General features: G+C 41.7%; 1 protein-coding gene across 1 annotated transcript in view; it reads right to left on the bottom strand.

Annotated features, from left to right (window-relative positions):
• Positions 1-534: 534 nt before the first annotated feature.
• The window catches only part of cacna1da (calcium channel, voltage-dependent, L type, alpha 1D subunit, a), a 55,297-nt gene continuing 33,793 nt past the window's right edge, over positions 535-22,038 (bottom strand). Inside the window, exons 21-45 of the mRNA XM_051074416.1 lie at positions 21,524-21,611; positions 21,297-21,404; positions 21,131-21,183; positions 20,890-21,036; positions 20,473-20,674; positions 20,113-20,271; positions 19,560-19,670; positions 18,649-18,732; positions 13,015-13,143; positions 12,860-12,925; positions 12,672-12,763; positions 12,422-12,581; positions 12,095-12,222; positions 11,897-11,993; positions 11,682-11,784; positions 11,405-11,506; positions 9,619-9,752; positions 8,619-8,735; positions 7,787-8,175; positions 6,075-6,101; positions 5,233-5,361; positions 4,954-5,093; positions 4,566-4,672; positions 4,036-4,353; positions 535-3,853 (exon numbers count right to left, since the gene is read on the bottom strand). Coding sequence (XP_050930373.1) covers positions 3,548-3,853; positions 4,036-4,353; positions 4,566-4,672; positions 4,954-5,093; positions 5,233-5,361; positions 6,075-6,101; positions 7,787-8,175; positions 8,619-8,735; positions 9,619-9,752; positions 11,405-11,506; positions 11,682-11,784; positions 11,897-11,993; positions 12,095-12,222; positions 12,422-12,581; positions 12,672-12,763; positions 12,860-12,925; positions 13,015-13,143; positions 18,649-18,732; positions 19,560-19,670; positions 20,113-20,271; positions 20,473-20,674; positions 20,890-21,036; positions 21,131-21,183; positions 21,297-21,404; positions 21,524-21,611 — 3,496 coding nt within the window. The 3' untranslated portion in view covers positions 535-3,547. The remainder of the gene's footprint in view (positions 3,854-4,035; positions 4,354-4,565; positions 4,673-4,953; positions 5,094-5,232; positions 5,362-6,074; positions 6,102-7,786; positions 8,176-8,618; positions 8,736-9,618; positions 9,753-11,404; positions 11,507-11,681; positions 11,785-11,896; positions 11,994-12,094; positions 12,223-12,421; positions 12,582-12,671; positions 12,764-12,859; positions 12,926-13,014; positions 13,144-18,648; positions 18,733-19,559; positions 19,671-20,112; positions 20,272-20,472; positions 20,675-20,889; positions 21,037-21,130; positions 21,184-21,296; positions 21,405-21,523; positions 21,612-22,038) is intronic.

A 22,038-nucleotide genomic window follows, 5' to 3' on the forward strand; every position in this document is an offset into this window, starting at 1 on the left:
GATTCACATGCTCCAGGCTGCCTCTATATAATGTGGCAACAGGCTATCGAATGAGGCAATGAAGCCTTCAAAACTGCTTCGACACATAGCAACAAAGAACCCTGCACTAAAAGACAAGCCTGAACCCGAGTTCTTTGAAGAGAAAACGTGAACAAGAAGGACAGAAACAAGTCTTCAGGACCACCGCAGCAACAAGTGTAGCTGCATTGGAGAGCACCGTACTTCGTTGCTAACCGTGTTGCTAAGGCCGTACTTCGTTGCTAACCGTGTTGCTAAGAGAAGTCTTTCACTGTTGATGAAGAGCTGATGCTTCCTGCTGCTGCGTTATGGTGAGTTGTATTTATTATGCTCTTCACGCTTGTTTGTTTGTTTTAATGCCGATTCTATATTCCGGTAATTTTTAAACCCTCGACGACGGCTGGTCCGTGAAAAATATTATCATCCATGAAACAGGTCCGTGATGCAAACAAACAAACAGAAAAAGGTTGGGGACCTCTGCTCTAAAAAGTGCAGAATACAAAATAAACGAGAACAGTAATTCAGCATAAGTTTATTCAATGATGATCAATAGAAAATAAAATATCAGTATTGATTCAAATAAAGTCAAGGCCAAAATAAAATGAAAAATACAAAAAAAATGTATCGATACAAAACCTAGAGGGTTATAGTAAAGCATTTGCTACTAAGAGAAATGATGTTTACTGAATAAAAACATTAAGGAGCAAATATCAAGACTTTCAAGTAGAGAACATTACCATGGGTCTTTCCATACTTTTGTACATATTTTACATTATCTTCTATTTAAATACAGCTTTCAGAACATTAATAGTTGTTATAGTAATTATAATCATAACAATATGAAGAAAACTAATAGAAATGTTCAAATCAATATGTGTTTCTCTGTAAACTGGTACTTTACCATTTTATTTTTTTTTCCCTACCCACGTACAGAGGAACAGTGCACCTTGAAAATATTTTTTAATACTCTCTCATTCCCAGCATTGTAAGGTGAGGTGTAAATGACAAATATAGATTCCACTAAACCATACACACAGTCACAAAAAGTACAAAATTGTCTCACCTTAATACACAAATTTGTTTTAGAAAAAGGAGAAACAAAAGCACTATACATTTACTTGTGCAAAGACAAACAGCTATGTGCTAATATTTAAATACCATTGGTATAGACTGAACCAAATCATTATTTTCTTTTTTTTTCTTCAGGAATCCCTGACATGAGGTAAAAGTAAGTTCTTTTCATCTTTAGTTTAACACAACTTTTAAAAGTGTTTACAAAATAATGCATATCTTCAGTTCATCAGTACTGTAATTGCTACGAATAGTACAATGTGCCTGTTATGTGCATTGGTCCTTTTATATGACAGTCATCAACAAAAGGACTAGAACACATTTTTTTTACTCACAAACAATTCAAAGAGCCCTTTCAATGTGCACACAAAATGGAAAACCTACATTTTCATGACAGTATTCGGTTGAATTAGAGTACAGTACGCACTCGCCTACAAATCAAACACTCATGAACAACAGATCATGTTTACCCTAAATATCCTTGGTGCTAATTCAAACTCTCCATGGTAATGCCTGAAAAAGCCCATTTCAGTTTTTTTTAGTCCAGTATCCTCATCGTGATAGATCAATAAATGATAACTGATAAAAATGGAAAAGATATTTTGTTGTTTGTGTTCCAACTTGTGGGCATGAGTTGCTCCTTTTCATGCATCCAGGGTGAGTTTTCCTTCCTGGTCTCATTAATAAACATGATTAGAGGAGAAACACGTTCAGGTTCAGCCCTACTTGATCTCTTTCAGACTCCACTGTGGGACACTGTGACAGACAGATAAGTTGAGACAATGATATGTTGTCACTGTTGCCTTACGAGGTATACTGTAATGCAGGAACCAGGCAGGCTGAGAGAGAAAGGGGGGTAGGGGGGTTTAGTATTGCTTAGCCTCTCTCCAGCATCCTGACACCAGGACACCCTCTGTCCTTCCACCTACACCGCGTATTGGGCTGTTTCTGACCTTTGGATGTGTGCGTGCGTCTCCTGCCGCCGCGGGCTGCGAACCCTCGCACACTACAATGAAGACTGAGATGTGACCGCAAGGATTCGGTACAAAGGTTTAAATGGAATCACGCCTTGATCAACAAAGAGTACTGTGTATCATGGAAAATCCCAGCACAAGCTATGAGAAATAATTATTTATCCCTGTTATTACCATCTATCATTTTTCGTTCTTTCAGCAGCAAAAAGGCATTTCAGTAGGGGCTGACGAAAACCTAGGTTTAACTCTGAAACCAACTAAAAAAGCAGCATTGTTAATGCACTATGCATTTTAAATTCTTGTGCATGCCCTGCACAAAATATGCAAACAAATGTGTTCATCACATCTGTATAAAATTTCGGCACTGGATCCTTGAGGCTTGCCTTCTAAAAATGCTCCTTTAAAGGGGGCTTTACCTTATGCAACTGGTGTTGGTTTGATGAAGTAACATATGTACTCCTATGCTAAGAAATCAAAGCCATTTGCATATCTTGTGCAGTAGTGTTGTCACACAAGCAGAACCTCTTAAAAATGCTGTTTCGTAGGCAAAATAAAGGGTGCATATTAGCAAAGAAAGAAAAGGCAAACAAATATCAGAATATTGTACCTAATAAAATAACGCAAGTCTGCTTTTATAGCATAACAGGAGTCACAAGGTTCCATATTGCTGATCTTTTAAATCATACATAATTACAAAATATAGAATATCTCTTTACAAAGTTTTCTTTTGTAATATAATACAATTTACAGCATATCAACTATGAAATATTAATCAGGCTATTCTAAAATTTAAAATAACCTGCCTGCTAGTGCATTTATCACAAATGCTTTTGTCGTTTCAAAAGTACATATCTCAAGTTGAATGATGCTATAAGTAGGACAGTTAGTTCCTGCATAATCTGGTACAACACTACTGGTGCTCTTCACTTTTTGACTCGGCTGTAGCAATCATTTAACAATCTGCTCTAACAACAAAGGGATCAAGTTACTCTAACGACTAAGGGAGGAGATATGCCTTTCTATGCTTGCATTGAAAACTTGCATGATATGCCAAACCTTAATAAAGTGACTGAGGTAATGACATCGTACATCTGATTGTCATCACCCTTAGAGACCCGCCCTATAGAGTATCTCACACCTTTGCCAATTGGTCCATCTTACACCAGCATCACTGTCCTCGTCTCTGATTGGCTGCAGGCCAAACCTGTGCGTCACCTCCAGGTCAAGGCCCTTGACAGGAGGGTCCAGTCAGTCCCTCTGTGCACAGCAGGGATGGTATCTGGCTCTGTGCTGTGACCTCCTTTTGCTGGCAGGTGGAGAACAATTAAATGAACGGGACTAATGTGTCTCTCTTCTATATGCCTTTTCTCTTCAGTGTAAAAGGCACTTCTTTTGGTCGGAGCCAACAGATGCATTTCTTTTTTAAAATTTTCACTGGTTGCAGTCTGACAAAGGTTCTAACTTGCAGATGTCTCCAGCCACTGCTATAAAGTCGTGATGCAGATCATCTCGTCTGCCAGGTCCTCCTCGTAAGGAGCTCTGGGTTCTGTCTCTGGCTCCTCATCGCTGTAGCTGGCTGCGGTGTCCTGCAGTTCATAGTCCCTTGGAGTCAGTAGGGGAAACACATTGACCCCATTGACGCCCGGGGCCATCCCTCCGTTCAGCAGGTGGCTGGCTGCACTCTCCATCTCATCTATCGTCATCTCACACGCATCTGCTATCTCGTGCTTTGTGGCAGCGACGAACTTGGGATCCTTGGCGTATCTCCCAAGCCCTTCTGATATCAAAACCTGCTCGGCAGCATGGGAGGAAAAAATATGTTACTGTGGATTTTCAGAATGTTGTTTCTCTTATCTTGCCTGCAACATTTTGTTTTGACAACAGGATATATCTAAAAATGTGCCTTCAAGATCAAATTATCTGCTCAGGGACACCTCTCTCCTCCCTATGTTTTCAAATAGCCTCAACTCACCGCTTCCACAAGGCTGGTGGCGCTGCCTCTTTTTTGGTGGTACTGGTTGTGGTACTCAGGCGGCACCTGCAGGTGGACAGGCGAGTACGTCCTCTGGGAGAATTCGGGGTCATCTGTGTACCAGGAGCTCTTGCGTACAGACACTTGGCTGCTAGCAGCACTCCCCCTGTGTGGGTGGTCCACGCGGATGAGGGGGGTGTAGTATGGTGACTGGTCTTTACTGGCCGGGGTTGCAGGGGGAGTCGCCCAGGAGCGGGTGGAGCGGGTCGGGGAGAGGCGGTGGGCTCTGCTGGAGTCCAGGCCTGCTACAGCCATTACCTGAGAGGTGAAGAGAGCCAGGAATACAAGCTTTATACAGAGCACCGTAACGGGTAGAGTGGTTACCTTGATTCAGTTTATGTCTGTGGTATTTATTTAAAAATGTGGTCAGTTAAGTTTGTGACAGCACTGATGGAATCAGTCATGTAAGAGCAGTCCAAACAAAGCATGACACAGTGTCTGTGAGTAAATACCACGTGTGCCTGTGTTACCTGGTGCTGCATAAGGTGCAGTGGTAGAGCAGTACGCTGATGTGGAAGCTCGTCCTGGCTACTTTGTCTGCGCAGACACTCAAAGTTGAAGGATGGCCTCCTGTGACCTGAACGAGTCAGCAGTGGACCAGTGAGTGACGTTTAGCAGCATGCAAAACTTTAACATCGCAAACACTCAGGAATATGAAACTGGGTGGGTGGATATATCATACAGTGAAAAGAGAACAAAAAGAAGCTCTTGGACTTTTTTCTCCAAGGCTGCAAATGTAACGCAGTTCCTTCACAGCTAGCCTGTAGCCTGTAATAATTTTGCATCACTTCCTTTTGCATAAAGTAAAAAGTAAAAGTGTAAGTCATGCTGCGGGTATGTATGTAGGCAAGGGGATACCTTGAGGTGTGGCAGGAAGCAGCCGTCTCTTTGGTGACCTCCGTGAGTCGCGGTAGAGAGGCTGCTCATCATCGTCATAGTAACTGTCAGGGTGATGGTAACCTTTGGGAGTCTCATACTCTGTGTCACTGTTCTGATACCTGTCAACATATTGAATAAAGAACTTGTTGGGTGACATGGATTGGCACACACTATCCAAAAAATCTTCTGATTAAATTTTGTGAACAAGGCAGAAGACTGGTCGGTCAAATTCAAAAAGGCAGTCAGACAGAATAATACCTGTCCCCTGACAGCATACTGTCATCTTCATAAAACTCCTCCCCGCTGTAATACTCCCCAGAGAAGCGATCTTCATCAAACTCCTCCTCCCTGCGGATGGTGGGGTGGCGTCCATCCCCTGCATGGGACCTGGAGGAAGGGCACAGGGGTCAGGAGCGTGCATGCTGTGGATTATCAGGAAGGGGGGTGGGGGTCACTGGAATAGGGCCATGCACTGCCATGCAGACGCAATCCTCCAGGGGGCAGCGATGCAACTGACCACCCTTTTCAATATTAACCACAGCCAAACCAAGACAACAGGCAGACGTTTCGGGCTGAAGAGCATTACGCTGTCAACTAAACATCCCACTCTGACGTCTTTTAATAGATCAGTTAAAACACAGACCTCTCTCTGTTTAAGAATCTTGAAGTGAATTGGGTGTAGGACTTTGCAATTTTGGGGATAGGAGTGTAAAACAAAACTTGTAGTGACTGTTATAGTGATTTTTCAAACATTGTCATACACCTCCTTCTTTTTGAGCTTCTGGGTTCTTCTTCAAAGCAAGCACGTCACTTTGACACATGCATAAAGCAGGGCTGCTCTCAGCAATATGCTGGCCATTCACATTTATGTTAGCTCTCCCTTCACTTTAAAGCATTGACACAAGTGTGTCAAAACAAAGGCAGATAATAACCAGACAAATGACTGGCCAGCATATAGCTCATAACACTAACTTAGCAAGGATGCAACCATTCATCGATCCAAAACCAAGTCAAAATGAAACAAACAAATATAAAAAATAAAGTCCTTCTTTTGCTGTCGAGACAAAACTGCTGGTGCCAAACCTAGAAAAACAACATACCTAACATAGGTCTCATAGTAGCGCCTTCTGTCCAAGAAAGCAGAGGGATGGTCAAGAGAAAGCATTTTGGTTAGGAAGGAGAAAGGGAGAAGGAGAGAACACAGAGAAAATGGAGGAAAAAGCATGACATATATATCATACAGTATATGAAACATATACAGCATTCTCATATATATGTATGAGGAGGAGAGAGCGTGATGGTGGACGTCGACTCCAGTGTTGGTTGACAATTCCATTTTCTATTCTTAAGATAAGACAAACTAAGAATCGTTTCTCTTTTGTAAAGTGGCAGCAATGAAATTGTCCTCCAAACTTATGGGGTACTAAAGAAAAACAGGCCCAATCCTGGAGCGGCGGACTAAACAGAGCAAGGGAAATCAGGAGATAAGTGTACTATTGGTCACTTATGAAGTTAACTGTCAGCATGGGAGTAGGCTTGTGATTCATTATGGAGTGAAAGGTTTGTGAAACAGAAAGGTTTGATAAGAAGCTGGGTCCTGCCTGTGGGAAGAAATACTTATGTAACAGATAATGTCCTCAGGGGTTGTGGTTGCAGCACAAAAAAACTAATCCCACTCTTTCTCTTTTTTAATTTCCTCAGTTCTCAGTTATGTGCTGTCATACAACCCAAGATAGCTGCATGAAAAGACCAAGAAAGGCCCTCAGTGGGGCAAGAAGAAATTTAAAACTTCTTGTTTATCCATTGAAGTTTCAGCCTTGCATTTGAAGGAGAAATCTATAACCCATATACATACTTTGTAATTTGTACACTTGCTGTCAAATATTATAACTGTGTGATATTCCATTTACTGTATAAACTATTTTCTGTGATGGGGTTTTCTAATTCTTTCAGTTTTGGTGTGTACTTCTGTTCACAAAGATTGTGAACACTATGGGATGGATACTAATTCAATGTAAGCATAATCATTTCTCCATATATGCATCCTGACTAATATCTAAATGAAGGAACTAAATGTGGACAAAATCTACTACAGCATCAGATCCTAAACTTTTCTAAATTTTGGGAAATACGCTCATACATTTTCTTGCTAAGACTTATTTAAGAAGATGATCAGTTAATATGAAGCTAAGCTTAAATATCAGCAGTCAGTTAGCTTAGCTTAGCAGAAAGACCTAAAATTGAGAGGGAGATGACATCAGCAGGTCTCAGCACCTCTAAAACAGCAAAATATAATGAGATATGGAGGTACTTGTAGGTGGACTTAGCCGAGATGCTAAGCTAAGCCATCTCTTGCTTTAATACTGAATGTAAGAGTTTTATCAATCAACTAAGCAATGCAAGAAAGTGAATAAGGTAATTTCTTAACATGTTAAACTAAATTGACTTAAACATAAGGGACGTTTGCTCTCTTTTATGTTTTAAAATTGTTCAGACCTTCTGTTCAGACTTGACTTGTGCAAAATGATTAGTTTTTCTGTCAATGTTACAGTTAAGTTCTGCTGCAAAAATCTATGTTGAAAATATCTTGACAAGATGTGATTTTACATGTTTAGTTCACATGTAATTTCAACATATGGCAAGTTATGGCAGCAAGAAAACACCACCGAACAAAATGGGGTCAACAACACAGAATACAGCGATGGCTACATATCGGAGCTTTAGATTGGATTGTACATTTCAACAGGAATTTTTAGCTGACAGATCTTACTCTACATTGTTTGAACCATTTCTGAGGCTGACGTGTGGATACCTTTGACCCTGGGGTGTCCGGGGCTTGTCGTAGTCGTAGTAGGAGCTGCGTAGACCTGGGTAACCATTGGGAGGCGCGTGCTCATAGTAGCGATGGTGTCCTCCGTTGGGCAGACTGGACACGTTGGCATTGTTGAGGTTGATGTTGGTAGACTTGGGAGACTTGCCGTAGGAGTTGTGGTGGCGGTGGTGATGGTGGTGGTGGTGATGATGGTGGTTGGGGTGGGACATGGCGTTGGCTCGAGACAGGCGTCCCACCGGCTGCTCCATGTGGGCGTAGTGTGGTGGAGGCTGGACCTGCAGGGGTCGCTGTGTGGCGTTGGTCTGATGGCCATTGGATCGCCGATGACCACCATTCATGAGATGGTTACCAAAGAGTCCGCCGTTACGCTGTGAAGGAACGCTCAAAGTAAAACCACCAGGGCCTCTACTCCTCACAGTGCAGCAGAACAAACGTGCTATTGATGTTAAGACTGCGGGCTGATTTTCTTTTCAGGAATTGTATGAGCAAAAATAAGTTCAGAAGCTGGTTTTATGGCATATGACATATGTGAGCAAAATGAATGCACTCTTTGTAGTTTGTTGGAACTGAAATGGAGGAAAAACTCAAATAAACCAAATGAAAAAATCTACTTATTGTAGCAATATAAATTAGAGACAGTGCATCTACTACAGATTTAGCTGAATACTGTCTCTGAGTACATTCCCTTTTATAGAGAGCACTTGTATATATATTACCATGGCAAAGCATCAATTGTTGACTTCATTAAAAGCACAATATGTTAATTTTGCCACAAACATTCTTCCTGTCAGGTAAAATTAAAATAAATTACCCTATAAATTTCCTCGTCTTCCTCTGGAATAAAGTCTACTAGTTCGTCATCTTGCAGATCACATGATATCGCTCGGCGAATTTCGGGCCCAATATCATGCAGCGTGCGAAGGCCAGCCTGTAACCATGACAATAAGAGGGCTAAGCACTACAGCTGGGACCTTCATCTTACAACTCACAGTGCGGAAAAAAAACTGACATCATACAGTCACAACCACCACACATACTGGGCATACACACACCTGTGCTGGAGTATGCGACACCTGACATTTACAGTACTGACAGACTGTGAGAGATGAGAACACACAGACAGACAGATGTGCTCTCTTGAATGCAACCTGCTGTGAGTATTACTTAGCTGAATGTCTTGCGTAGCATCCAGCTGTGCTTTCTCTCACATATGCCTCAGTGAGTGCAGTGAAAAATACTTTACTTCCCTCTCTCTATTTGTAGGTATACATTATGAAATTAGCACAATATACACAAAGATTTTATTATAAATAAACTAAAAGCTGGTCATGTTTAGTGTCTGACAATGATATATGGTGATATGTTGAAGCCATATATCATACTTTATAAGGTAACAGAAATGGCAACAAGCTTTGCATGTGAATTTCATGAGTCGGTGTGTGAATTGTGATGCACAGAAAACACATGAGATGATGGCTGGAGACGATGACACACGCTTAACATCAACATATATGATATTCAAAGACACAGAGATGCAAATAACAAGTTCACACACTGGGAACATTTAAATCACAGTTACAGATTCATACTGTACACCAACATCATGAACGTCCTGCTGGATCATAAACCATAACATTAGCACACTCGATGATATTTGAATGAAATGTACAGACACATTTTATAGAGACTTGACTTAACAAAATTACAGTGTTTGTAAATCCACCTTCTCACACAGCATTCGACAATCTCTCTCTTACGTAACAGACCGCACACTCTTGAGGGACACGCACACAAACTCCTGTGGGACTCACCTGTAAAGCAATGGCCGTGTTGTTCTGGGAGGGGTGAGCACCCACCAGGCCTTCCTCTTTACGTTTCTTGAATTTCCTAAAGTAGTCCTGTATCAGGAAGGTGGCATAGAACTTCCCCACGGTTACCTCATCATCTGAGTGAACAGACCACACAAATGCTTCCTGTGTCAGCAGGTCACTACACACAGTGCTCCGGGAGACAGAGGGAGAGACTCTTCTCCTCCCTCGTCCATTCTCCTGAAAATTCTGGGTTCATTCACCTCTGGACTGCAGACGATGCGAGGCACGCTGCAACCCCAATCAACCAAATTATTTGAATCCAAATTATATATACATCCATCTTGATGGTGTATATACTGTACCTCAATCTGAGATCCTTTGCTGTGTTTCAGAGAGAACAGAAAATCAAATATGTGCTACAGTCTCTGAAAAGCTTTAGATGATCCAAGTGAAACCTTTTATGTTAAATGTCTGCTTTTAAAAGAAGATAGTAATATGAACCCTGAAGCTGTGGGTAATGAAACTATTTCATATTTTTTCCTACTCTTCTCCAGTGTTGTGCTACTGATAAAAGAGTGAGCAGAACTGAGGTTAAATTAGACTCTACGGGACAAATTAAAACTGTATTATGTGCAATTAGCAGTGACATAAATGCTGCAAGATAAAGCAATTGTTCAACCTTTAGGTAATATGTAACTTTTAACAGGTACAATTACATTGTTAAAATTTAATTTTGACTTATCTGCTCAAATGTAAAGTATTTGTTTATTGTTGGGATGCAGGGAGGAGGTGTTTATTGAAAACTGTGTACAAGAATGACCTTACTTTGCTATTTTAGCACATGCAAGCAAGCAGATCTATGCGTCATACATGTCATTATGTTTGTGTAAATTTACCCGTTTGTGCTCATGTATGCCTTTTTCCTTATATGATGTGTGCTAGTCAATGAATGCTATACTTGAGACTGTGTATAGGCATGTTCTTGCATGTATATTTGGCCCCATTATATGTACTTTTTCTTAAAAGAGTGTGCAAGAGTGCGTGAGAATCATTCTGAAGCAGGGGTCTGAGTCACTTTGAACAAGCACGCTGGGGACAGAGATCGGAGAAGAGAGGCAACACTAGTTCCATGCCACCACCCTAAAACAGAACTGCTTCAGAATATTCTGAAGTGTTTCAGAGTTTTGGATACAGAGATATTAAAGTGTGAGGAGAATAAGCTGTGGAAGCTCAAGCGGTGAGAAAAGGACAGAGATTAAGACAACAGAGAGAGAGACGAGAGAATGAAGTGAAAGAGAGAGGAGACAGATAAAGAAGGAAAGAGACAGAGAAATATTAGTGAGAAAGACAGAACATGCACTTGCACAGTGGTCTACAAGGCCATGCAAGCCCAAAGCCCAGCAGACAGTCAGTGGCCTCCATCAGCATCCAGGGCAGGAGGGAGGAGTGTGGATCAAACACACACATGGATAAAAAAACACACTGCTGAGGGGGCAACCAGGAGAACATGAGCAGAGCAGAAACAGCATGATACAGCTTGTGTGTGAGAAACTGAGTGTGTGTATGTGTGTGTGGATGAGTGACTTTTTATCTAAGGACATAGTTACGAAAGAGCAGTTTGGAGCATCCTGTAATTTTATACAAACAACATGTGGGCAACATATGGTGTGTGTGTATGTGATTCTGTGCAGGCTGCTTTAGCTTGTTTTTGGGTGTGTTAAACTACAACAGAAGGACTAGGAGGTGCATGTGATTTCATTGACAGACACAGGCTGATTCCACTAACCACCAGCAGGAGGCACCACTTGATCCAGCAGCTTCATGCTGGTTCTCTTCCAGATTTTCTTGATGACAGCCCGCAGCTCTTCGTTGGCCTGCTCTAGATTACCTGCACCACAGGGAGACAAGTGTCCCTGAGAAAGTAGCACTCCAGTTCACAGCCATTTTAAAACCACGCCACCCCATAATTACAGGAAACAGACACTCAGTAAAGGCATCAGCAGAGCGTCTGACGCATTGTTAGGAAGAAGTACAATGTAATGCGATTTATATTTGGCTCATACCTTCTGTTTTGATCTTCAGGGCTGTTCGCACCAGCGCAAACAGAGTGGCATTAAACATGACTGTGCCGTCACTGTTCAGAGGCATGTTCATGGCTACCAGCCTCTGAAAGAAGAGAGCAAAAAGAGGACTTTAACATGATAGAACAGGCCAGATAAATCATCAGCATGTCTGTGTGACCTTTGTTAATGAGATAATAGAAGAGTGGAGGAGAGACCTTGCAAGCCACTCTGTGAGGGCACAGTTTGCCAAAGCCGAGTGGAGGCTGAATACGACGGAGAAGCGTTACAACATCCAGGTGCTTAATTCTGCCTCTGCATGAGAGAAAGTAACACATTTAAGACGTTAATCAACAGCTGACTGTACAGGAACAAGAATATGAAATATTCTCAGATACAGGGGATAATGAACATACTTGGCCTCTGGGTCGTACTCTGACCAAATTCTCTTGAATTCGTCAAGGTGGTGAGGACCAAGAATGGACCAATCACGTGTAAGATAGTCAAAGTTGTCCATGATGACAGCCACAAACAAATTGATAATCTGTAGATAGACAAAAAAAAAAAATCTGAATGTCTGATTGAATATCGTGGTGCCTTTTCATGTACCTCTAAAGGTGAGAGAAACTGTGGCTAAGTGTGTATGATATCTGCTAAAACCACCAGATACCCACGGTGTGTTTCAAAGTTATGTACAGTTAATAAGAAAGAAATAAGCATATCATAGTTTAATTATAGCATACCAAGAAGGCGCAGAGCATGTAGAAGGTGATGAAGTAAACTATTGCAAATCCACTGCCACATGTCATCTCCTCCCCAGGGTTGTAGTCGGACTCTGGGTCACACAGTTTCCCGGGCATACAGGCCAACATGATCTCCTGCCACGCCTCTCCAGTGGCACACCTTGGGGACGATCAGACACAAATAAATCCCTTGATAATACAGATCCATTAAATTAAACGCACACTGTATCAGGACATGACCCCTACGCACCTGAAGAGAAGGAGCACGGCCTGAGGGAAGGTCTGGAAGTTGTTGTTTCTGTTGATGTGTGTGCCATCCACCATTGCGATCTTTCCAAACACCTGAAGTAAATATATTACCTGCGTAAGCACAACTGCAACCTTATAAAGTTGGATATCAGAGCAGAAAAACATTCTCTGTCACATTCAGTTACCAACCTGCATGCCAATGACGGCGTAGATGAAGAACAGCATGGCGATCAGAAGAGCAACATACGGCAGAGCCTTTGGGGAAACAAGAGGAAAGAAAGTTTAACAGAAGCGGCTTTAATATCTCCCTTGGTCACTGATCAGACAGTTGTGTTGCATCTCACCTGGAAGGATTTGATGAAAGTCCAAAGCAGGGTGCGAATGCCTTCCCCTCTGCTGAGGAGCTTTACCAGCCGCATGACTCGAAACAGACGAAAGAAGGTGATGGAGATGCGAGCGCTGTCCTCTGTGTTCTGTGGAGACACAGTCCAGAGTCAAAGGAGAGTGGAGCAACAACATATGAGGAGAACACAGAGAACCTGGCTGTGCTTCAGTGGATGATGAGGTCCGAACTGAGACCTCAGTACCAGATACATATGGGCTGAGAAAGCAGCACTGCGTCTTTATGTCATCAAAAAACACTAAAGTGAACCTAGTTTTGGTGGCAGCATACTGTACAATAGATTTTCATGGTGCAGTTATTGTGCGCAGATTTGTATTGAATTAAACACCTTCTCTCAAGCAGTGTAGCTGCAGCTGATATGTGTCTGTTAGTTGGCATCCAAAGCACCGTCAGGAGCCCTGTCACTGTACAGACCTACAGGGGAGGAAGCAAGGAGGCAAGCATGCTGGAGAAAACCTTGCCATACTTGACAGGACACATCTGCACAAGCATGGCACCCTCAGTCCAGAGTCACTGCATGCGGAGTCACAGTGGGACCAACCCGAACGGGTCGGTCAGGAGGTTCACAGGTCAGAGCTGGGTGACCTGATCCCAGGGGGGGTCATCCATGGGTCACTACCCTACGCAAGAATGGTGGCAGAGACCATGTAGCGGTGTCAACAGTACAAACGTGAGGAGCGGCCCGCAAAAACCGTTCCCACCTAACGGGACACACAGCGTCACGTTTGAGTGACACACTCTCCTTGGAAAAAACTCCAAACATTTAGGAAAATGAAAAGCAAGATTTTTTTTTTGAGAATATATGCAAATAAAACAAACAGAACAAAAGTGAGGAAAAAAACAAAAACAAAGAATGGAAACCTTATCATGAGAACGTAAATACAACTGAAATAAGCGATAGTTCATAGGATGCGTAGAAGACAACAGAAAAGTACCAAACAAAGAAATGCAAATCTAAACATGGCATGGCCCTGACAGAAGGGGTTGGGGAGTTGAGGGGGTGGGGCGGAGCATCTTACCCCCAGCTCATCCACCTGAGGAGTCTCCGTTGGCTTTAAAATCAAAGACCTGTATTAATGACTTGTACAGAAGCCTGTAGGGTCTCACACACATCGGGCCAAACACGTAAAAACATCACATTTGAAAAGTTTTTATCACACAATGCCAGCACACGTCAGTCAAGACGTAGACAGAACGAAATCACTACTCTGGTCACTGACAGGACAAAACTGTCTTGTTGTTTAATTATGACAAAGACAGACATTTATTGACACCCTACTGTACATATATCACTGTCCACTTACACTGAATATAATGACAGACATAAAGCTTTATCTTAACACTTTAAAGGACTGCCACACAACGGGTTTACAGCTTAACATTCCTACGTGGGACAAGTGCATGTCAGACTGACAGACAACATGGAATTACTTAAATACAAATAGCAACACGTAGGACTGGCACACAACTTTATCACTCCCCTGGTGTAATGGTCTTTACTGATGGGATTAAATGGATTTTATGGTTGTGATGTCTAGTCTGACGAGCTTTAGACAATGTTAATGAGAAGTTAACTGACCGACATAACAAATGTTATGAATTCATGATTAAAGCACCACCTGCTATCAACTCTTGCTGTAACTCATCGTAAAGGCTTGAGATTCAGACAAATACACATCAACATATGACTTGACTGGAGGAAAATCATACATTGTGCGCATATTGCATCATTAATAGTGCCCATCAAAAGGACTAGAGTACATGTCAGACGCTCACTCTGCTCTGGGTTGTAATGATTTAAACCAACTGTTTTGAAAACAATAATTTTAAGTGGCAGAAATGAAAATGCTTGCTGACAAAAAAAGGAGATATAAACATAATAAAATAATTTTATCTGCACAATCGCTCATACAAATCCACACCCACCCTCACACACAGGTTTTCTTTGCAATCCATGTCATTTAAAGGAAATTATAACCGCAGTCTTAGGCGAGCATTTGTACACAGAAAGTCCAGTGGTGCAAAATAAAATAGAAACATCACTCATAGTGGTGGTGGTTGCATTGAACCTGCATAATGATCATGTGATTTTGAAAGAAAGAGCTTAACTCAACATTGAAAAGAGTAATATCAGAAGGCTGAGCGCTGAAAACAAAGAGATACTCCAGACAGATATGGCTTCATTCAAATCCCTCAGCACATTACTTCACAAACCGTCCCATGGGGTGCAGAATGAGCAGAAATGATAAAAAATGTAGAATTAGCTTGAGGAGGTTCTTTAGGTAATCCTGGCCACAGCATTGATGGAGCATGCGTTCGGCATTGCCACGTTGCTGGGTGGAGGGGGTGGGGGTGGGGGGCACTGCACGCACACGCAAGACATTTTGGTTGATGAGGAGCCACTGGTGGACTCAATGCAGCAATGCAGCAACTCATGCATGTCAGTAGTGCCCTGCAACAAAACTGCCATAGCAGGGCGCTCTCACAGTCCGGTGCAGAAAGTGGTGAATGAACAACAGGAAGGGGAGAGAGAGAGAGACAGACAGAGAGAGGGAGGAGGAGGAAACCACAGAGAGAGAGACCAATACTGGAACAGAAAAGAAAACCAGAGAGATTGAGTCATACTGAACTGGGAAGAGAGAAAGAGAGAGTACAGGCCGAGAGGTGTATAGAGGGAGAGAGGAGAGAGTTACTGTAGGAGTGTTCATGCACCTGACTGGAGTCTACACACCTGCGCTACACATGAGCTCCATTCTGAGCTTTAAGAGCTCACTACAGGAAGACAGAACAAAACACAGAGACAATCACTCACAGAGACACAAACACAAGATCATCAAAGAACCTCAAACTCAGCTGCATTAAACCACCATTAGCATAAATGTTCAAAGATCAGGACTGATTTAACATCTTTAGCATCTACTGATGATTTTGTTGGGTCGCAGAATCTTACCTGAGAACTGTATGGTGAAAGGATGCTTAGACTTTTTCTTTAATTTTAGGAGTGAAACTGCAGCCTAATTGAAGTTTTAATTCTCTAGTTTATATCCAGGACACTACATGTCTTGATCTGTTTTCCTCGATATCGATGCACATATGGCCTACACAACATTAAGGAAAATTAATAATACTTTTTTAAAATCTCAACTTTTAGCCAGGTTTCACAGAGAGATTGAGCTTCGCGGATTCTATATTAAAATAGTCCTTAATGTTGTGTAGGGTGGACATTTCCAAGCTCTGAGCTCCAGGGCCATTCTGTCTGGAGGTAAAGATTGAGGGGTATGGCAAGAGAGAAAGGTCAAACTTCACAAGGCTCTATGGAAACAACTGACCGGAGGGGAATGGAGTGGGTGGCCAAGCGCCATCTGTGAGAGGCGGGACATGGAAAGAATGTTAGGGGATAAGGTGAATGGTTGACACTTCCCAGCATGCATTTGGAGAGGTCACTGCAGCCAGGTGATAAAACTAAACGATCACACAACTCATGGCTGAAATGGATTACAGCAAGCAAGTAGCAAAGACCACTAAATTAAAAAAAAGCAAACCCAATGTAGATCAGCTATTACACTGATGGAATGGTACGGTGTAATATCTGGTCTTGTCAGTTTGTTGTATGACACAAACAGTAACAACCACATGCAACGCAAACCACAAATGTAAATTAAATGTAAATGGTACATAGATGAAAGGTGCCTCACAAGAACCAGTTTGAAAGCTCTTGTGAAATCAACATCATGTCCCCAACATTCACAACACACATACCGACACAAACACTCGCACGTACAGTATAGCACACCTAAAAGTACATACTATACACACGTTAAAAAACACACATGCATAACAATAAATAACCTAAAACACACCACCATCATATGTTTTAAACAAAGTTAGTGCTTGTTTATACACTCATGCAGACACACATTTTGGAACACAAACTGAGAAAACACTGAAAACATGAAATATAACTCCAGAAAAACAGCACTGCAGCTCAGACACGAGAGCACTCGGGAGGAGGGGGAGGAGGAGGGGCAGGCCGAGCTGTGAGTCTTTGGGACACTGCACCTATAACAAGCACCATCGTCACTGCCTATTCCCTAGAAACTCGAAATTTGGTCTCTCAGCGTTCCTGCTGTTTGTTTGTGTCTTGGACAAATCTGACAATCTTTCCCACTTTTGTTCCAAGCAGTTTTTTTTTTTTTTTTTGCAGAGCCAAGCTATAAAAAGAGGAGTATTTTTGTAGTTGGTTAGGTTAGAGGTAGTCATCCGCTACTTTATCGAGCCTTGACATGGATTGTCGAAGCAATTGACTCTAAACTAAGTTTTCAATTATAATGAAATCTATATGTTACTGTACTGGAAAATTAGAAATATCTACTTTTGCCCAAGTCGATAAAACATTAGATGACTAATTTACTTTTTAATCCATCGCACTGTAAAGGGGTCCCGAAGATAAAGTTGTTATAAACAACAGGTTACACACAAACAACATTTTCGTTCATTGCCATACTTGCCTCTACAAGTTTCTATGGAAACAAAGTGAACAAGAGTAAGAATTAGAAAACCACATCATATATCATCCTGCTCTGAACCAAATAACAGTCGTCAGAAATGTGAGAAACTCCAGTTTTTGACACATTTTCACATGTCCAAGGGTTAACGATCAGCACGTTCACCAGACATTTTGTCATGTCTGTAACAAACAGTACTGCAACACACTGACAATAAAACATTTAGCAGAAGCAAAAATTCCAGCAAGACAAGACTTTTATATTTGTCAGGTGTAGATGTAGCATCAATAACAACAGGACATAAAGTTGAACTGAAGCTTTACAGAAAAAGCCAATGACACTTTAACAACAGTGAGTGCCTTTCCACAAGTAACAAACTTTTAGCATGCTCTTAGTCTAGCAGATAGCATTTTGAAGTGTAGGCTACAACTGAGCAAACTGGAGAGGTCACAAAGAAGATTTCTGTAAGACAAAATTTTGCTTATAATTTTTATCCCCTATTTTTTCCTGTTTGTGTTTGTAAAGCACCACATACTTTCACTTCTTAAAGGCTCTAAGATTCTTCAAAAAAAAAAACCCAGAAAACTAGATGACAAAATTCTCAAAACAAATAATACTGACGACTGTCATGTAGCTTTCCTATAAGGCTTCAGTTCAACTGGGAAAGCAGAAAAAGTAATACTTACATTAACTTCAGTGATAGCGATATCGACGACGCTACCAACAACAATTAAGGCATCAAATGTGTTCCAAGCATCGGCGAAATAGTGCTGTTAATGCACAACACAACACGCAAGGGTAAAGAATGGTAATGAAAGAGAGAGACCATAAGGAGAAAGAGAGGGAAACAGATGATCGCGGAAGAGAAGAAAGAAAAAGGTGGCAGAGTTTTTAATGAAATGGCAGGGTCAGGGGAGGACAACAAGAGAGAGAGAAAAAGAGATAAAGTATTAAGAGGAATCAGATATAAAAGCAGAAATAAGAGCTCTGCCATGGGAGCCTGCTCAGAGGTGGGCCGAACAGAGAGAGGTCAGAGAGCAGTGAGGCTAGTTGTAGCTGAGCTTACTTACATCGATTTCACTGAGAACAATGTCTACTATGCTGCCAATCACAACCAGGGCGTCGAACACGTTCCAGGCATCCCCAAAATAGCCCTGAGTGAGGCGGAGTGAGCGGTGGGCGAGTTGGATGTAGGGTCAGCAAAAACAAAAAGTCTTTACCCTTACACTGAAATCTAAATCCACTTAAGCTGGTAATTTAAAACATACAGGAACCCCCTGCTGGCCACTTCAACTGGAGGGCTCATGATTATGGTGCAGTGATTTATGCAGATTGTGGCTGAGTACTCAATGCACACCAAACTGATGTTAATACTAATATTACATGCAAAGTCACTGCTGCCAAGTACTTGACAAACGGTGTGAGCTATTTTAGTTAAAAGAAAAAAAAAAAACAAGTCAACACTGCACCCCACACTCTGTCTCTTACTAGCATCCTGTCCTTCTTCGCAACAAAGAGCTGTTGGTCAGGCGGCACGGTCGAGGGGAGAGTGAAAAATAATATTCACTCACTGACTGAATTTTCACATGTTCACATATGCTGCTCCTTTAAAGGAATGGTTTGACATTTTGGGGAATATGTATTTTTACGATCTTGTTAAGAGTTAGGTGAGAAGATCACTAGTGCTCTCATACTAGTTGGTTAAATATGAAGATGCAGCCAGTTAGCTTAGCATAGCATAAAGACTGAGCAGGGGGGAAACAACTGGCTCTGTCTAAAGGTCACAATAGCCACCTTTAGTACCTAGAAGACTCACGACTTAAACAGGCACATTTTTTTGAACGTTGGACAACCCTATCCCTCTCCCCATTTCCACTCTTTATGCTAAGCTAAGCTAGCCAGCTGCTGGCTGTGACTTCAAATTTAACAGACAAATCAGTAGGTGGTGGCCAAGTTTGAAGACATTTGCAGGGCGACTCACCCTGGGTTTGAAAGCGATGAGTTTGAGAACCATTTCCACAGTGAAGACAGCAGTGAAGACCATATTGAGGATGTCCATTACGTAGTTAAATGTCGCTGACTGGCCATAGTGCTACAGAGAGGAGATAAAGGAAAGAGATAGGAATAGATAAAACAAATGAAAAGGAAGGTTTTTTTTTAATTTGCTTGCCAGTGCATTTTAAAGAACTGTGTCTGTTTTGAGATTACCACTGGGGGGCACCAAAGTAAAAAAATTAAATTCTACCTATAGTGTTGCAGGAAATGCTAATGGATTTATGGCTGTTCAGTATGTACAAACATGGCATTAAGATACTGTTAGCAAAATAACTATTAAAGACTGATGCATCAGTACTAATGAAAATACTTTTAACCTATATCATCTGGACTAATGTTTTATACATTACAATAGACTCACATTAATGGTTTTGAACTTTACAGCAGATGTTTTAACAGGACTTATTCAGGACTGTTTTTAGGAAACTGACTTAGTTGACAGAGCTGGTTGTTTACAGGGATGAATCTTGGCTTCTTACCTGTACAGCCAGGCAGAGTGTGTTGAGCATGATGAGCACAAACATGATGTACTCAAACCCAGTGGAGTTCACCACATACCAGAACTTGTACTGGTATGGGTTCTTAGGAATGTACCTCCTCAGCGGACGAGCTTTGAGAGCATACTCCACACACTGACGCTGCACAGACAGACACAAAACTGGTTTTAATGTTGAGTTAAGAACAAACTTGATACTCTAAATTATTTTCAGTGCTCAATATAGTGCATTATATCAGTATATTTCAAGTTCTCCTTATGCTCTCTTTAGTTTTTGACCTAACGCACACACAAACACACTGAAACCACACATCCACTTGTTGTGAACTTGCTGACTGCTGACCTGGTTCTTGTCAAGTTCACAGTTTTTGTACTCTTTCTCTCCTTGTTCCTGAAATGTGACGATCACAAAACCTACGAAGATGTTCATCATGAAGAAAGCAATGATGATGATGTAGATGATGAAGAAGATGGAAATCTCCACGCGGTAGTTGTAGATGGGGCCAAGGTTCTCCCTGTTGGAGTCAATGGCCTTGTACAGTAACCTGAGATGAGAGGAAAACAAGGAGAGAGCGTGTGATGCAGCCACATGGGAGACACTTCTTCTAAACACAGATAATCTATCTATATCTAATAATAATAATAATAATAATATCTATCTCTCCCAAATGAAACCTTTTGGTGATAATACTGAGATCTGTCTTGTTCTTGTCCACCGCCTCAAAGCTTTGACATGGGGAGTAAAAAGTTTGAAACTTACGCAGGCCAGCCTTCAAAAGTGGACACAGTGAACAGAGCCATCATAGCCATGAGGACGTTGTCAAAGTTGAAGTCGCTGTTGTGCCACAGTCGTTTGTGGATGGTTGGCTGGTTCACATCTCCATCCTTATACAGGATGTAGGTACCCCTATGAGAAAACAATATGTTGCATTGAAGTTAAAATGGAATAGGATTGTAAGTGAGGGAATTTGCTGTACGGGATTGAGACAAGTTAAACTAACTTGCACTCCTCTGGGCTGGACTTGGCTTCATCTGTGCAGCGATAGAACTTTCCCTGTGGAGGAAAACAAAACATTTTCCTTCTGATGCTTAATATTTAAAACTATTACCTCAGTATCTCTCACTTCATGTGCAGTACTGATTTCATTCAGTCTCAGTGCTGCTGACCTTAAATAGCTGCACTCCTATACAGGCGAACATGAACTGAAGCAGTGTGGTGACGATCATGATGTTACCGATGGTTCTGATGGCCACGAACACACACTGCACCACGTGCTGCAAGACACAGAGATAATAACTATTATAGATATCTGTTCATTAGGAATGCAACAAAATGTAAGATTGTGGTTATTCGTGTGGACGAGCTGCAGGATGAGTTTGTGAAGAAGCTGCACCTTCAGGCCTTTAGCTCTGTTGATGGCCCTGAGGGGCCGAAGAACACGAAGGACCCTAAGAATCTTCACCACAGAGATGGCAGAGGACCTGAACAATGAAAAGACATGAGTGTAAGGTCATCTAAAAAAGAAGGGGTAGACAAACTGAAAGGGCCCAGGAACAATTTCTGGAACTCAGGAACTTGTGTTTCAACTGGAGGAACCAGGGACTAAATTTAACTCCCACTCGCTGCCGTAGTTTCCAAAAACATATCTGGAACTATTGGGCTGAGTTTGCAGGGCTGACTGTCGACGGCTGGTCAAACTCAAACCTTGTGGCTGCTACAGCTTCTTAAAGGTTTTATTCAAGTCAAGTCAAATTCATGAATGGAGCTGAAATAACTTAGTAAATAAGTAAAAACACTCAGCAGCTCATCTACCATGGAGACAGAGTTTCGTTGTGTGAACACTGCATCTCAAATTCTGTGTGTTTTTTAATCTCTGATCAGAGAAGTTTGCTTTTTCTTCAAGGTTTT

Source organism: Lates calcarifer, linkage group LG12 (assembly GCF_001640805.2).
Source record: "Lates calcarifer isolate ASB-BC8 linkage group LG12, TLL_Latcal_v3, whole genome shotgun sequence".
In the NCBI taxonomy this organism is placed as follows: Eukaryota; Metazoa; Chordata; class Actinopteri; family Centropomidae; genus Lates; species Lates calcarifer.